This window comes from Bombus huntii, chromosome 8, assembly GCF_024542735.1.
Source record: "Bombus huntii isolate Logan2020A chromosome 8, iyBomHunt1.1, whole genome shotgun sequence".
Taxonomy (NCBI): Eukaryota; Metazoa; Arthropoda; class Insecta; order Hymenoptera; family Apidae; genus Bombus; species Bombus huntii.
This window is the reverse complement of record NC_066245.1, coordinates 2,864,513-2,879,849: the sequence shown is the minus strand read 5'-3', so window position 1 is coordinate 2,879,849 and position 15,337 is coordinate 2,864,513. Positions and strand designations below refer to the sequence as shown.

The 15,337-nt window shown below is 37.2% G+C and overlaps 3 protein-coding genes across 5 annotated transcripts; 1 reads left to right on the top strand and 2 right to left on the bottom strand.

Annotated features, from left to right (window-relative positions):
• Window positions 1-303: 303 nt before the first annotated feature.
• On the top strand, window positions 304-6,284 carry LOC126868632 (protein pygopus). 2 transcript variants are annotated; one of them, XM_050624331.1, is made up of 5 exons: window positions 304-659; window positions 1,405-1,652; window positions 1,738-2,757; window positions 2,841-2,986; window positions 3,066-6,284. In XM_050624331.1, the coding sequence occupies exons 2-5, from the start codon at window positions 1,437-1,439 to the stop codon at window positions 3,184-3,186; spliced, it is 1,503 nt and encodes a 500-aa protein (XP_050480288.1). In that variant the 5' UTR covers window positions 304-659; window positions 1,405-1,436; the 3' UTR covers window positions 3,187-6,284. The 2 variants fall into 2 exon arrangements, with proteins under 2 accessions (XP_050480288.1, XP_050480287.1); XM_050624330.1 differs by having other exon boundaries at window positions 306-659; window positions 1,355-1,652.
• LOC126868628 (tubulin polyglutamylase TTLL13) lies at window positions 5,466-11,728 on the bottom strand. Of its 2 annotated transcripts, none has more exons than XM_050624322.1 (11): window positions 10,996-11,728; window positions 10,853-10,931; window positions 10,472-10,762; window positions 10,235-10,391; window positions 10,067-10,167; window positions 9,788-9,916; window positions 9,490-9,715; window positions 9,205-9,386; window positions 8,896-9,127; window positions 8,652-8,813; window positions 5,466-8,577 (listed from the first exon to the last, which is right to left on the bottom strand). In XM_050624322.1, exons 1-11 carry the CDS (start codon window positions 11,270-11,272, stop codon window positions 8,209-8,211), a joined length of 2,205 nt encoding a protein of 734 aa, XP_050480279.1. In that variant the 5' UTR covers window positions 11,273-11,728; the 3' UTR covers window positions 5,466-8,208. The 2 variants fall into 2 exon arrangements, with proteins under 2 accessions (XP_050480279.1, XP_050480278.1); XM_050624321.1 differs by having other exon boundaries at window positions 10,472-10,931; window positions 10,996-11,395; window positions 11,467-11,728.
• Window positions 11,729-11,858: 130 nt separating this feature from the next.
• Window positions 11,859-15,253, bottom strand: LOC126868634 (D-aspartate oxidase). The gene is made up of 7 exons (XM_050624334.1): window positions 13,500-15,253; window positions 12,910-13,122; window positions 12,615-12,840; window positions 12,483-12,550; window positions 12,271-12,388; window positions 12,091-12,192; window positions 11,859-12,014 (listed from the first exon to the last, which is right to left on the bottom strand). The coding sequence occupies exons 1-7, from the start codon at window positions 13,682-13,684 to the stop codon at window positions 11,904-11,906; spliced, it is 1,023 nt and encodes a 340-aa protein (XP_050480291.1). The 5' UTR covers window positions 13,685-15,253; the 3' UTR covers window positions 11,859-11,903.
• Window positions 15,254-15,337: the final 84 nt, after the last annotated feature.

Genomic DNA, 15,337 nt, shown 5'->3' with positions numbered 1-15,337 from the left:
ATTCATCCTATTCATTCTATCATATAACGTGCGTGTACTCAGCACGACAAATTACGACCGAACGATACATTTTTGTAGATTTCACATTTCTTGGGAAATAAATTTTCTTTGGTTAAAAACACCTTCAATATGATTGAATACGGGATGATTTCGAAAGAAACATTCGCGCATTGGATCCACGCAACTAGTATTCACCAGTGTTAATAACCAATATAGTTTCTTAGATAGATTAAAAGAAAGCTTCGCGATAATACGAAGCTGCCTTAATACGTTGATTGTCGTGATGTTTCAGGAATGCAGCTAGTACCGCCATCTGCGGAATACACTGTGCAATATTCTTACGCGAACAATACAACCACAGGGACACGCGTAACGCGACAATGGCGACCTGAAACATTGGCGTGCGCTTCCTTGCTCCATATACTTCTGACATCTCGCCAGTGTTTACCGTACTCCTTCTGCATGTTCGTGAATGTGAAACATATTCGTGCTAGCGTAAAATATGTGACTGGTGAAGAGGAACCATTAAAAACGAGTAACTGCGCGGATTCAGCCGTTGAAGCTAGCTAGGCGCACGACATAATTCAATGGTGTTAGTCTCTGCCGAAAAAACGGGAAAGTCATGTATACAACGATATCTTGCCGAATATAATGCGTTGGTAAATATGCGAATTATTTTTATTCTTTACAACTGCCGTTTATTTTCGACCGCACATCTCTTATGTATTGCTAAACGTACTAAATGATTTAGAAAAATGTGTAGGTTAGGTTGGCCTGAGAAACTGGCATCGGCGGATTTTATTTTGTTTTCTTTTTAAAACATTGTCTACTTTTTTTACATTACTTTTATCGCTTTAAACATGTTGTCGTTCAATGCCATGTATTATTTTTATTCGAATGACGGTTATTTAAACAAAACATATTGAAATATTCTGTATTTATACCAATATACAAAGTATAGCAACTTGAAATTATACATGTATTTACCTGAATGTATACACTTAAGAATGTAAGATTATAAATATATCTTCAAGAAATGTGTGCATACTATACCCATTAAATTACAAGAACCATTAAATTTCATAAAATTACCCACTGAATTAAATTACAATATAATGGATGTAGATGCTGAAATTTCAGTCAGATTTATATCATATTCAAATAATGTCACATATAAGTATTTATTTTATAATTTACTTTATAATTTATCTCAATTAACAATTGTACAAATTTTGATTTTTCATGAATTGAGAAGCTAAGTGTTCTTGATATAAACAATATATATTCTAAGTTTACTTGTTATAATTGTAAAACATAAAATAAAACATAGTATTTCTTTAATTAAAAATACTAGTGGAGCAGTAGTAAAGACTTATCATCAAAATCTATTGTGGTGCTGATAAGGCATGTTAAAATAAGGCAAGCCAACGAGGGAGATGAGCCACAATATTGCAGGCATGCCACCCTTTGCAAGGATGCCTTTGGGGGGTATGGGTATGGGTGTGAATATGGGTCCTAGTGGCCCACATCCTGAATCTTCTGCTCACCCTCATCCTCCACCACCGCCACCGTCTGGTGCCAATCCAAAAAAGAAACGACGTACAAATGCAAATGTTGCTCAACCATCTCCGCAACAACCTCCAATAGTACAGGTAACTCTTTACGCTATAATTGATCAGCATACCATTAATAATCGTTATAGTTCATCATTTTATTATATCCTAAAAATATTTTCAGGATTTACTACCTCCACCTTTAACTGGCTATGGAGACACAATAGTAGCAAGTAACCCTTTTGACGATACACCACCGCAAACCACGCAAACACCAATGATGCATGGTGGACCGCCTCATATGCATCCCCATCACCCACATCATATAAGTGGACCACCTATGAGAGGCATGAGCCCTTTAACTTCTATAGGTGGAATGAGTCCTATGATGCCTCACAATATGGGTAGTATGAGTCCAATGGGAAATTCGCCCATGACAAATCACATGAATCACATGGGAGCAATGTCTCCTATGAATCATGCGCCAATAGGTGGTATGAGTCCAATGAATAATATGGGCCCCAGCATGCCACCTGGTCCGATGAATACCATGAACAATCATATGAATATGAGTCACATGGGTAATTCTCAACTTAGCGGCCCACCTATGGGTAGTCCAATGAATAATATGAATAGTGGCCCAATGGGTAGTCCAATGAATAACATGGGACACAGTATGGGAAGTCCTATGGGTGGTCCGCTGGGATCTCCTATGAATACAATGGGGGGATCAAATCATATGCCTAATGGACCAATGAATATGAACAATATTAATAGCCATATACCACCCAATAGCCCACTGAACGGACCATCTATGAACAGTGTAAACAGTCCACTTGGACACAACGGATCTCAACCACATCCGAATCATATGGGAAATAATCTTAATAACTTAGGAAGGCCCATGAATGGACCCATGACTACCATGAGTTCAATGGTATCCAATAATATGAATATGAGTGGCCCAAATCAAATAAATAATATGAATATGGGTGGGCCACCAATGAATAACATGTCTAATATGAGTATTAATCATCATAATCAAATGAGTCACATAGCTGGTCCAATGGGTACAATGTCTAATAATTTAGGCGGAGGTCCACCAATGGGCCATCCTATTAACATGGGAGGTTCCATGCCACCTCATGGTTTTCAAGGTCCACCGGGGATGGGACCGAAACCAATGCCAGTTTCTGCAGGAAAGGTAGATTAATTTATCAATATCATCGTACAATTGCGTCATAAATTTACGATGGCATCTAAATGTATATCATTCTAATATTACAGATATATCCTCCAGATCAGCCAATGGTGTTTAACCCACAAAATCCTAATGCTCCACCTATTTATCCTTGTGGAGTATGTCACAAAGAAGTGCATGATAACGATCAAGCGATCCTTTGTGAGTCCGGTTGTAATTTTTGGTTTCACAGGTACGTAAAAAATTATATTCTTTCTTTATACATCATCATATAAAAAAACATATACTTAACATGTAAGAATTTGTTTTAGGGGATGCACAGGATTATCGGAAACTGCCTATCAATTATTAACGGCAGAAGTTTATGCCGAATGGGTGTGTGATAAGTGTTTGCAATCGAAAAATATACCTTTGGTTAAATTTAAACCATAACACTTCTTGACTCGTCGTATATGCGACACACGAGTGACTCTTTGTTAGCGTTTACACCTTGTACACGCACACGTGCGCGTGTAATTGCACACACATAAACACAGACGACATACACTAATGCACGAGCAAAATCGTGCATATAATATAAACATGCGCTGTTTGTTAATATCTTAGCTTTAACTTGTTGAAATATTAGGGTATTGCTATGAGTCGTATTGGTGAATGAGATGGCAAAAACGACATATGTTCAAAAGTTATATTAATTTTTAAGTCTGTTTACAAGTCTGTTTACAAAGTAATTTATCTTTTAACTTTTGATATTCCTGACCCGTTTTCAATCAACACTGTGAACTATAAATGAAATCGGAGTCCAGAAAGCATAAAAATTTTAAAAAGATTTATAGGTATTAAAAACTGTACAGTCATCTGTAAACTTCGTTTGATCTGTTATTTTTAATTGCATTTGATACAAAATTAAAGAATAATTATACAAGATGCATCATGCAACTAAACGAAACCATTTCTTTAAAATAAGTAGAGATAGAACAATTTATCAGAGAACAAAATTAAATATTGCTATCTGTTCTACATTGCTACAGTACTTTTACGTATTTTGTGCCTCAATGATTATGCATAACACCATCTAATTTTGTCTTGTAAAATATTTTCTCTATCTCTAATCATAAAATGTATATAGCACCACCCATTTGCGTGATACGCAACCCTATATACATGAAATAGAAAGATATGTACGTATATATATGTGATAAACAGCGAAAATTGCTGGAACTGCATATTAGTAGCAAATGAAACAAATACATATATTCTGTTTACTTTATTTAGCTTTGGGTGAACGTTCCTGCTAAATTATAATTGACATTCAAAAATAATTAACAACGTGTATTACTTCATCAATTATTTCTAGTTATATCATTGTCATTTATCATCAGGCTCGTTACGTTGATTAAGGATTAAAGTGGTATTTAAAAAAAAAAAAGAGATATTGCAAATGCACATCTAGCAACTATTTAAGAACAGAGTAATATGAATTTTAAGCGATGTAAATTGTTCTCATAACGCGATTACAAATGTTCATGACTATCTTCAAGTACCAGAACAACAAAAAATTTCTATAAACCCGTTCGTACAATTGAAATATTACCGAATTATTTTAGGTTTCTAAAAAATGCGTTTAACAATGGTGTGCTATGTAAAGAATAAGTATTGCTAATACTTTCAAGCATATATTATTCTCAAACGCCGTTTTTTGCTCCCAAATGTTACAAATAAAAGTGCTGCGGTTCTTGTATTTTTATATTTCAAATATTTTGGTATAAACCATGGTCAGTTATATATTTTCGAGCTACTTTAGTGTTATAGTTTAGAATATATTCAAAATGTAAATAGAACCAACACTAATGAGAAGTTTTAACACAGCATGTATAAAGAATATTTCTATCTGTTTACAAAGATCAATCAACGGTTTACGTGATGAGAAAGGAGGCTTGAAAAGTCGAACTTCTTTTTTTCCATCAAAGATCATGTATTGTTTCTTGCCATGGTTTATGCTGGGGTTTAATTTGGCACTTATCAATGATAAATTTTTTACCTGTATGATTCTTCATATACCTTGACAAAGAAACAGCTCGAATTCATTTGATGGATAATTTGCAGGGTCTTTCTGTATTATATATAAGATCATGCGATGAACAAATCACGTATGTTCATTTAAGCAGAAACATAAAGACTCAGATTCATAAGAAACTTTGGTGTTCAGGGAATGCAGGAATGATTACCGTGTAAACGAACCTTACGGAATAAAATGTGGAAACATCAATACTATTACTATTGAATTATAATGATAAGCATGATGTCAAAAATATGTGATGCATTTATGTTTTCTGCAAATCCGTCTTTTCTTGATGCAATAATTGCCGTAACTTAAGAGAAAATTCGTACAAATATGAATTAAACTCAAGACACTTCGTATATATATTGAATGAAGTCTCGTATTTAGTTGCAGTAATAAATTTGTGCACACATATGAACACGCATACATATATTACATTCACGCTCTTCTTCGTCAAGTTAAGGTTTATTGTTATATCTGCCACAGACATTTGGTGTCAGTACTAATATAATAGTATATTGAAAAAGAACTGAATATATTATCGACGTGAATGATTAATGTAATGCAAAAGGAAAGGAATAACTGAATTCCGTCGGCAACTAATGTAAAATTAACAAGTCCACGGATTGTATAGTTTTATTTATATAAATATATATATATATATATATATATATATATATATATATATATATATAAATATAGCCAGTTATCATTTTACTACTTGATGCCTGCGTTATACGGAGGACTGACTTTGAAGATTTCTAGAATATCTCAGATTAACTAGTATCTCTAATACACGGCAGAGTTAACTAGTTATTCTTCTAAACTTTAACTCTCGAGTTTCTCTCCGTATAATTCACGCTTTAAGCTTGTTTTATTGTAATCCTTTTTAACAAATATTATACATGAGTAATGTACACAGGATCCTATAACTACATAATGCTCATATTAGTATTACAACGAATAGAATACCATCTTCACATATCTTCATCCTATATTTTGTCATGTTATGACGGAACGAGGGGCGAGGGGGAGGGGGGCACGCTGAAGATCTCGCGCGTTAACGTTGCTTTTTTTTCTCTATTACGAAAAATTATATATGGGAATGCAGGGGATTAAGCATATAACGAGAAGAGAAATATTACTTGACGTGACGGTTGAGAGGGGGAGGGGGCATGCAATCGAGAACGATGCTAGGTATTTGAAGGATCAAAGATAATGGTTTTCTAGTACAAACGAATGAATCGTAATTTAAGTAACTACTAGTAGCTGCTCTATTTTTCAGAGGTAATTTACGTAAGTTGTATCGTTTGCGAACGAAACCGTTATGCGATCACTGAACATGACGCACGCCTAAGAACGAAACCTTATGTCTAAATGGGAAGAATAAGTTCTTTAACTTATGTTTAACAGTAGCTTAATCCCTGTACAATTTGTTCAAAGCAAATGCATTTCTTATGTGTCTGAATGTTTGTCTCATTATACTACCTTCAAATTCTGTCACCTCGTTGTTTTTCAGCCTTTTATCTTACCATCAAAACCGAGACGTTCTCGTAACACTCAAAGCGTGACGATTTATAGATCAACGATTTCACGAAAATAGGCACCGCTTATGTAATACGATATTACATAAATATCCAAATATTCGACTCTTTCGTTGTTCTTTAAACATTTGTAAAATTTTATCGAATTTGTATGTATTCATTTATGTACATAGGTCATTTACACTCTTTCGAAGGTAAGCGATAGTAACAAAGCGACATTAAATTCGCGCGTATAATGACTATAATACTTATCAATTTATTGTATCAGATTTGTAAATATCTTCTGTATCGTGTTAAATCGAGCCAAGAATGCGTTATATGCGTTTATCGGGTCATTTTTTATTTTTGCCGAGACACATGTAATGACGATAGGGGAAGGTAATGGTTCCTATTCCTTCCCTAGACAATCACTTTACATCTAAATTAAGGACTCGATTATTATTTGAGTTTTAAGGAAAACCTGAGCGTTTGAACACGCGATTTGAATGCAGCACCTTATTATTATTATCATTATTGTTATTCTGGACTATTATCAATTAAGTACTATTATTATGATTATTGTATTATTACTTTGTACAAGATCAATATCTAACATTGGTAATTGAATTTTCATTCATTATTAATCTTAACGCTCCTGTATTTTGAATAAGCGTTCAAGAAACGTGTCGCGACGAATCGATAGTTGATTTTTAATTGAAAGCTGTGGTTCCATTGATAAAAAAAAACTATTGAAAACGGAAGAAATTAAAAAAAGAAACAATGCAGGGCATACAAATTGACAACAATGTCTCACATTAATAGAAAAAGAAATGTCTACGTGTCATTATGATCGAAAGGTATACACGCCAAAATTGTTCATAGATTATTTTTTATCATGTGAATGCTTACATACATATATGCATACATCACAGATACATGTGTGTATAGCGTGTATGTATATCGCATCAACGATAAACATTATTATACATATTGCAGGCACGTTACATGTATATACGTATGTCATTATTAGGATACACAATCAAGATGTGCGATGAAAATTTCGATTACCGAAGCGTGTATATGTTCAATCATTGTGTGTGTGTGTATGTGTGTATGTGCGCGCGCGTGTGTGTGTACATATTTATATGTCACTTTAAATAACAAATCCATATATGTTGATTTTTAAATTATTCTTGTATATATCTTGCGAAATGCCATCCGTTAATCGAAACATAGTTGAAGTTTACAATAATCCCTCTTTTTGAAGTGATTCAAATTAACAATTTATTTTCATAGTTTAACGTATTAGTCTTTGGACTTATTACTTTTAAATATGGGGAATCTTTTTCCTTTAACATGAAGTATACAGTTTGATATTAACAAATCACTCGTTAGAGATTGCTTAAAAAAAGTAATTGTAAAATACAAACGTTTTCAAATTTATATCTAATCTCATTGTGTTTTTGAATTCATGAATCGCGACGTACATTTGTTAAAATTTCGACGAGTTGAACTCTCCACGTTTTTCAAGTGTATGAAGGCGCACGATATTCGATAAGGTACGGGCCACGTGGGCCTTCGTTATTCGACAGCTTTGATCGTTCGAATTTAGATTATCCATCCAAAATTTCTCCGGTATCCTCGGTCGAATATAAACCGGCACCTCGTTACAAATTACTTTGAAATCTGTAATTCGAAGAAACTGCTTTTGTACTTTGTACTCATGACACTCAAACGTATACCTCACCTCGCACATAATAATTTCTTATCTTTTAAACCCGTAAATAGAAAATTATTATCCGGCACTTTACCCTATGGAAAACAAACAAAACATATTTATATAAACTTACAAATAATAACTAATTAATTTCATGGAACATTATCTACTTTACTTGCTTTCAGGCAAAATTGTGGCGATTGACTCGTCCACGGTTCGACTCTAGTTTCCATTCCAGAATGCTGATGAAGATGACACTTGTGCCTACAAATAGACGCGCTCTTGCTCGTACTATCCGCATATCCGAGTTTTCCATACAATCCGTACTTCTTCTCGTCGATAGCTCGCAACGTACCGTTCTTTTTCATTGCCATATAGATTTGCTCCAACATTCCGTAACTCTTGATCAGGAAATCTCGTTGAGCCAATGCCGTAACGCGTTCTCTTTCCTCAGATTCGCAAATGATCTCTGGCTCGAACGAGTGTGAAGTATTAGTAGCCGAAATTGCCTGCTTCTTTGTCTATACATACGTTTGGAAAATTATTTCGTTAAAATTCAATGCTTTACGACACTTAGTTATTTTGAAAAACCGACATTCGAATGGGAAGAATTCCTTCTCGATACATTCGCACATTTGTTCCTATCCTGATCGTGCGTCGTTGTTGACTTTTGCGTTACGTTTGGACTCTCTGAATGCAATTTCGAATCGCTCCATTTGCCAGAAATCTTCTTGCTTTCTTGTTCCTTTATCTTCATCTATCAATAAAATTCGCTTTTATGAGCGCTTTTCGAATCGAGCTGTTCGTTAAATATACTTTTACGTAAACTGATGAAACACCTCGTTTTCCTCCTTTTGAATCCTTGACGCTTCTTCCCGAGCTCTGGATGCCGCGGTATCTTGATACACGGAAATGCTGCTTTGTTTAAAGAATGGCTCGTACCTTTCACTGTCGCAACATGGATAGATTCTGCGGAAATTGCCCATATGCTCGTCCTCCCATTTAAATTGCTTCTGCAGGTCTTCCTCCGGTTTGTCAAGCTTCGTTGTGCCGACCGTCGAATCATTCGTACTGTACCGAATTCACGATCCGAATTATCCCTTTACCCGGGAACAAGTTATGGTACGAGAACATTTCCATTAATTTACCTGCCGTCCTTTGTGTTTATTCCCTGAAGCAATCTATCCCTAACTCGCTTTCTATCTTCTTCAATAATTTTCTTCTTGTCGCATTGCTGTAAATTTAACATTTCGAACGTACTCATCAGCAGACCTTCCTTCACATCCTTATCGATTTGTGCGTCCGTATGAAAACTCGGCGAGTGATTTACCTGAAGTATATTTTTTCCCATGAGCACAAAAGGTGTGTGTGTGCATACGCGCCTATGTGTGTAACTTTTGGTACGTTATTAAAATTGAGACCTCGATCGTTACCTCCAAAAGATATGGTTTCAACTTCCAATCGAGTAACACGTCAAAGCCCAGTAGCTCGAAACAAGCGTAGGTCTTATCGTGCGTTGGAAAACACGTGTGATAACTATGCTTCAGAACAGGATGTGCTGCCAAAATCGTTTTTATAATAATCTCATCGATCTTACGCCATAGTTCATCCACGTCGACGTCCTTCATCTTAAACCACTTGTTCAGAGTGGATATTTTCCTGCATACGAAAGATTCTCGTCATTCTGAAGGGGGTTGAACGAAACGACGCTTACAAGAACATACCACCAACCTTTTGCTACCAATTTCATCGTCGATTACATACATTCGGCTGTGCTTATTGACAGCGTAATTCGTTAGGTGCATAAACACGTTGGACGTATTGTGACCGGTTGGTTCCTTGTATCTGCTCGTGGCGAACCTGAAACGCGGCACGTACAGAATAAATAACTCGAATTTAATCATTGCACTCTTTACGATCGTACGTCTGCTCTCGACCATCAGCACAGCTCGAGTTTCGTACGTCGCAAAGATCAAAGGATTAATTAAAGGCAAAATGGTGACTATATACCTCGCAAGACCGTCGTTGTAGACGTAAATCCTAAGGGGATCGCACGAGGTGAGCAACGCGTAGATACGAAGATCGAATTTGTAGCCGTCCACCAGGAAGGGCTACAGACACGAATGATCTTCACCAAAAGAAGAGTAGAAACGAACGATTAAAGTTGAAAATGCATACCCTAGCCACGTAAACCTGGCAGATCATTCGCTCGCTGGGTTTAACATCTTTTAAGTTTTTTGTCAAATAAATGCCGCGCCCTTGACAGCCTGTGTCAGGCTTGATGATGAAAGTTTTGGAGCGTCTCAATTTAGCATAGGCTATTGCCTCTCCGTGGCTAGACGTTTTGATCGACAGATAACGTAAATCTTCTAATGATACTATCAATTACTTCGATAATGGACAGAACGTTCTTACTCTGCGGGAAAACACCATGTCTTGGGGAAGAAATTGTAGTCCTTTGGAAAAAGCCTCAGCATACGATTCAAGTTACGAGCAAGCAAATCTTTTCTACAGATTTCTGTCATTCCTGGAAAATGATTGACCTTCTGATATCTTTTCATATCTTTCGCTCGTTCCACGCTCACGCTCAAGTCTGTCCAGTAAAGGTTCCAGCTGCTATCCTCGGTAACTTCTTTCATCCCGAAACGAGCCGCCACTCGTCTCACCGCGTCGTATTTGCAATTACTCGTGCATATTGTCAAGTATCTGTAATCGTAAACATCTAACAAATACGAGAAAACAAAGAGGAAGGCGAAGAATGATATTTTCGATTTCTTTGATAACAAACTACTGTACCTCCGTTTTTTCTTTTTCTTCGCCTTGATCGAAGTTCCTCCCTTTCGCGACTCCACGTCGGTCTCCACGAACGACAAATCTGCTGCAATATCGTGTGCATAAATGGAACTGTTTACACGACGCGCAGGCTTAGGAACAAATACCTTTGTCGTCCTTTTTATCAGCGAAACATTTAGAAGCAATCGGTTCCCGATCATTTTTAGTCGAATCGGTAGATGGAAGGACGTTAAACGAAGTATCAGATACCACGAGTTTCTTGCACCGGTTTCTATACACTGTTTTACATGATCGCACTTCGGCACTGGAATCAGATTCACTGGTGATCTCGTTGTTTATCGGGTAACTCTTCTTCGTATCGCCGGCTTCGATCTCGCGCTCCACCATCAAAGGACGTTTGTTGCTGCGTTCGATGAGGTTCATGACCGGCGTATCGCATTATTCTAAACGAACTGTCGTCGCATGGCTTTAATTTGATCATATGTCGAGCCAGACCTGCATTATACTTCGATCCGTCAATTTTATTCCGTACGCGGGACCGATCACCTAGACAAACGAGAAACTAATAATATCCTCGGTGAAAAAGGTATTCGACTGTGATCAATTTATTGACGTACAAGAAACCAAAATTCGATGCTATTTACAGAAATGCCCTTTCCAAAATAGATCGTCTCGTTTCACGCATCGCACCTCGCCTCAATTGTTTTTCCATTTCTCGAGGCAAGAAGGCAGCCTCGTATCCTAATTTCAATTTAAATGGTGCAAGACTTTTCAAGCAAAATGCATGCGACAATGCGGGTTAATCGACGGTTACTGCGGTGCAGCTCGTGTTAAACCTTTGCTCGAGAAACTTTTCGTTACTTTAATTACGGCGCAACGTTGCTTTACAAAGTTCGTGCAAACGCAAAAGGGATCACGAAAACTTGCTACGTATGTATGAAACAGCGTTGTCAGCCGTAGGATTATCACGAGCACGCGCAGGCTTGCTTAACGTAACAAACGTAGCATATTCTTTGGAAAAAGATCTTTTATTATCTTTCGCTTATCTAAGACTTTACAGATTCGATTTCAAACTCGTCGTATTCTCTACGATGTTCACAACGTTCAAAGCACAGCCCCAGCACAACGTCACGCCACTCCCTCCGTGTCCGTAATTGTGTATTACCTGCAAAGGTTCACATCGGTTTCAATTGATCGAAAAATTTATACGTTTCACGTTCATCCAGCTTTGTTTTCGATACCGTAACTTGTCTGCCTTGAGAAGACCTGCAAATTTCAGCTTCAATACGAACTTGGTACCTTCCAGGTCTCAGGCCAACCCACTCCTTCGCTATTTCAGCTCCCTTCGAAGAAGGACGATTAATAATTAATTACGTTCCATTACGTGTTCGATTTAGTTAAAAATTTTAAGAAAGCTATACTTTCAGAGCAGGTAAAATGCGCACACATCCGTTATAAATGAATTCTGAGTCTTCTTTTCGTGGTGTGCGGTCGAAATCGTTCTCCTGGTGCGTACCACCCAACACTACACTGTCGATGCTTTCGAAAAAAGAATGTCGACATTATAAATAAATAAATACAAAATCGTCGTACGATTAACGCTTAGAAATATATCTTCGATTTAATTCGTTACTTCGGTATTATGTAATTCCCATCGTCGTCGTCTACCAATAACCCGTGCATTACCCAGGATGCCGTCACCTTAAACGATACAATGCGTAAGGAAATCTCATACTGTGGTATATCAATCTCCAAAACTACCAACCCTAGCAACTTGACCTCTGATAGACTTCACGGCGTTATCACCCACGAGTTTATGTGCACCGAGGCCGCTACAGTTTATTATTAAATCGTATCCATCGTCGATTAGTTCGTTGAACGTGTGAATTTTCCTGTTTCGTAGTTTTCCGCCTATTTGGAGGAATCGTTTCATTAACCAAGGCAACAATTTAACTGGCTCGCACGTATACGTCAGGAACATCCATCCGTGTCTATAATTCGTCACACGAATTAATTACAATGACATGAAATATTGCAAGTGAATTCCATTAATACCGTACTTATAATTGGCATTCCACTCTGCGTTTAGTTTCTCCAATTCACTGGGATTCAGTTCGTACGCACCGTACACCACTTTCGTCCAGGCTAAATCGAGGAAACCATCGGGATTACTGGTAACACGGTACATCGGTATCAAGGAGAGTCCTATTTCAGAAGCCAAGCCCGCTTTCCAAAAGTTTTCCAACCATCGATACGTGATTTCACTCCATTGTCTGTTAGCGTATAGTGCAGTTGTAAAACGAATATAAATTACGCTTAACCCTCGTCAGCGGAGGCTGGATCATTGCTGTCACGATCGTTGAACGCTTTATTTTATAGCGATTAAGTGAACACGGTCAATTAAAAAAGGCTGCTTGCCTCTACGTGATAACTGAATTAGAAAATAAAAATAAAACGTAACTCGGAGAGTAATAAGCGTAAAATGTTTGCATAAGTCAACCTTCGCTGTTTCACCGAGGATCAAACTTCACCGATCCTTTCTCTTTGATTTCGTCATAATGAATTTTAACATAGTGCATTCGAGTTACGTACATAGTTCACTTTTCCAGCTAGAGACAGCTGTCAGTAGCTCAAAATACTAAATACTCACGATATTTTGTCAGAAGGAGTGTTTCCGAGAAGATAAGGACTCCATATACCGGCACTTCCGTCACCGGTGGTAGCTGGTGAAAATTTATCCGAAAATATTTGCACCTCGAATTGTGGAAAACTGCTTTTCACCGCGAACGCACTTGTCATGCCGATCACACCGGCGCCCACCACTGCCACGCGCATTTCAAACGCAAATCCGATATATAATTTCACGACAAACCTCCAAACGTAACTACTAATGCTTCTCGTAGCAGCATTCGTCAAAGATGTTTAAAAAAAATAAAAATTGCATGACTCGAACGATAACCCCGTCATTTTGTATTCGTAAATCGCGGTACATAAATAACCGCTGCTCTTCGAATTGCATCGAGCGAAGATAAATAGAAACAAATCGACTGATTAGCTATACACGTTAAGAACACTACGATTACTCGATGTTGAAGAACATCCAACTACCGATTAATTTTTAAGCTATAAAGTCTTCAAGAACGAACAGTGATTTATCTTAATTTCTTTTAAATGGAAGATTACGATGAACTTACGATACCACATATTCCTAGCATAATGCCACTTCACAGCCCGACAATATTATGCTAGAATATGGGAATCGCGGAAGTCAGCGCGCGGAAACTGTTGTGAAAAAATTACCATGTCGAGGTCCAAGCGATGCTCGTTTCGTGGCGCACCAACGATAAACGGAGCATAATACTTTAAATTTCGCATCTCAAAGGTCTTATACTCTGCTTACCGATAGCACGACACACGATTTCGTTTTTACGGATATGACATTTTCGTGCTCGAGATCCATCGCAGCCCCGAGGCGATCCTAGAAGGATCGTGTAGCGCTAATCAAAAGGAAATATTTTGAAGCGGTCGTTTTGACGTACGATCCATCGACTGAGCCCTGCACACGTATCTGCCTCCCACAAGACGGCTGACCGAGGTGCCTGATGACAATTCGTGATATGGAGTATTTGTTTACATGGCATACGAATACCATAGACATAATACGGCCCGGAAATGCGATAAAGAATAAAATGACAGGATAGACGGTAATGTTCTTGGTGTCTCGAAAAAAGAAAATTATTTTACTCGCGTCTATATATCTTACTCGAGAAATTAATCGACAACATATTCTTCGAGCTTGCGATTGTGCGAGTCTCTTAGGATCACGATACACCGAAGGCGTATATTCGTGGTACAGTTGAAGTGAAAAAAATTCTATGGCTGAAAGTAAGACGAAAATTAAGAATAAGGCTGCAATCTTGGTAAATTAAATTTGAAAATTTGTCCAGTACGCGAGCTGATAGATAAAATTTCACTTTCAAGTCCGATAATTGTTAAATTAATTGTTAAATTATTGTAAGTATTGGGTTATGACAAGAAACGTGTCTTTATAAATTTATTCGAAAATACTAGATTCTATAAACATTGCTGGTTGCAACACAAATGCGACAATAATAAGAATACTCGATCGAATATACTTAAATATTAGAATATGAATTATCATAAAACACCTGAATCGTTCTTCGAGATCGTCGCCAGGGTGGTCAACGATCTTTCTCGACTCTTTTCGCGGTTCAATGGGTTCGGATAACAGACGCTTAGGTGTCTGTTATCCGAGAAGATTATCGACTCGGTACGTTGATATTACACCGTACTCTGCGTACCAATATTCGCTCGGAGATTCGCCTTGTAGTTAAAATAAAACGGAATAAGAAATTACAAAATGCTTGCTAATAATTAGAAAATGATTTATTAAAAGAAAATTAGAAAATATGTATATATGGTTAAAAACTAACGATAAGAAATCGAGAAAAAAGCCTTACTCGTTAA

What these genes read in the sequence shown, in the direction of transcription:
- LOC126868628 (XM_050624321.1), bottom strand. Translation starts at nt 11,272, where the DNA reads ATGAACCTCATCGAACGCAGCAACAAACGTCCTTTGATGGTGGAGCGC. An exon ending in ACATGGTGTTTTCCCGCAGA is followed by an intron (nt 10,392 to 10,471) that starts GTAAGAACGTTC and finishes CAAAACGTCTAG; the next exon opens with CCACGGAGAGGCAATAGCCT. An exon ending in ATAAACACAAAGGACGGCAG is followed by an intron (nt 9,128 to 9,204) that starts GTAAATTAATGG and finishes AATTCGGTACAG; the next exon opens with TACGAATGATTCGACGGTCG.
- LOC126868634 (XM_050624334.1), bottom strand. Translation starts at nt 13,684, where the DNA reads ATGCGCGTGGCAGTGGTGGGCGCCGGTGTGATCGGCATGACAAGTGCG. An exon ending in ACTCCTTCTGACAAAATATC is followed by an intron (nt 13,123 to 13,499) that starts GTGAGTATTTAG and finishes ATACGCTAACAG; the next exon opens with ACAATGGAGTGAAATCACGT. An exon ending in GGGAATTACATAATACCGAA is followed by an intron (nt 12,389 to 12,482) that starts GTAACGAATTAA and finishes TTTTTTCGAAAG; the next exon opens with CATCGACAGTGTAGTGTTGG.
- LOC126868632 (XM_050624331.1), top strand. Translation starts at nt 1,437, where the DNA reads ATGAGCCACAATATTGCAGGCATGCCACCCTTTGCAAGGATGCCTTTG. An exon ending in AACAACCTCCAATAGTACAG is followed by an intron (nt 1,653 to 1,737) that starts GTAACTCTTTAC and finishes AAATATTTTCAG; the next exon opens with GATTTACTACCTCCACCTTT. An exon ending in TGCCAGTTTCTGCAGGAAAG is followed by an intron (nt 2,758 to 2,840) that starts GTAGATTAATTT and finishes CTAATATTACAG; the next exon opens with ATATATCCTCCAGATCAGCC.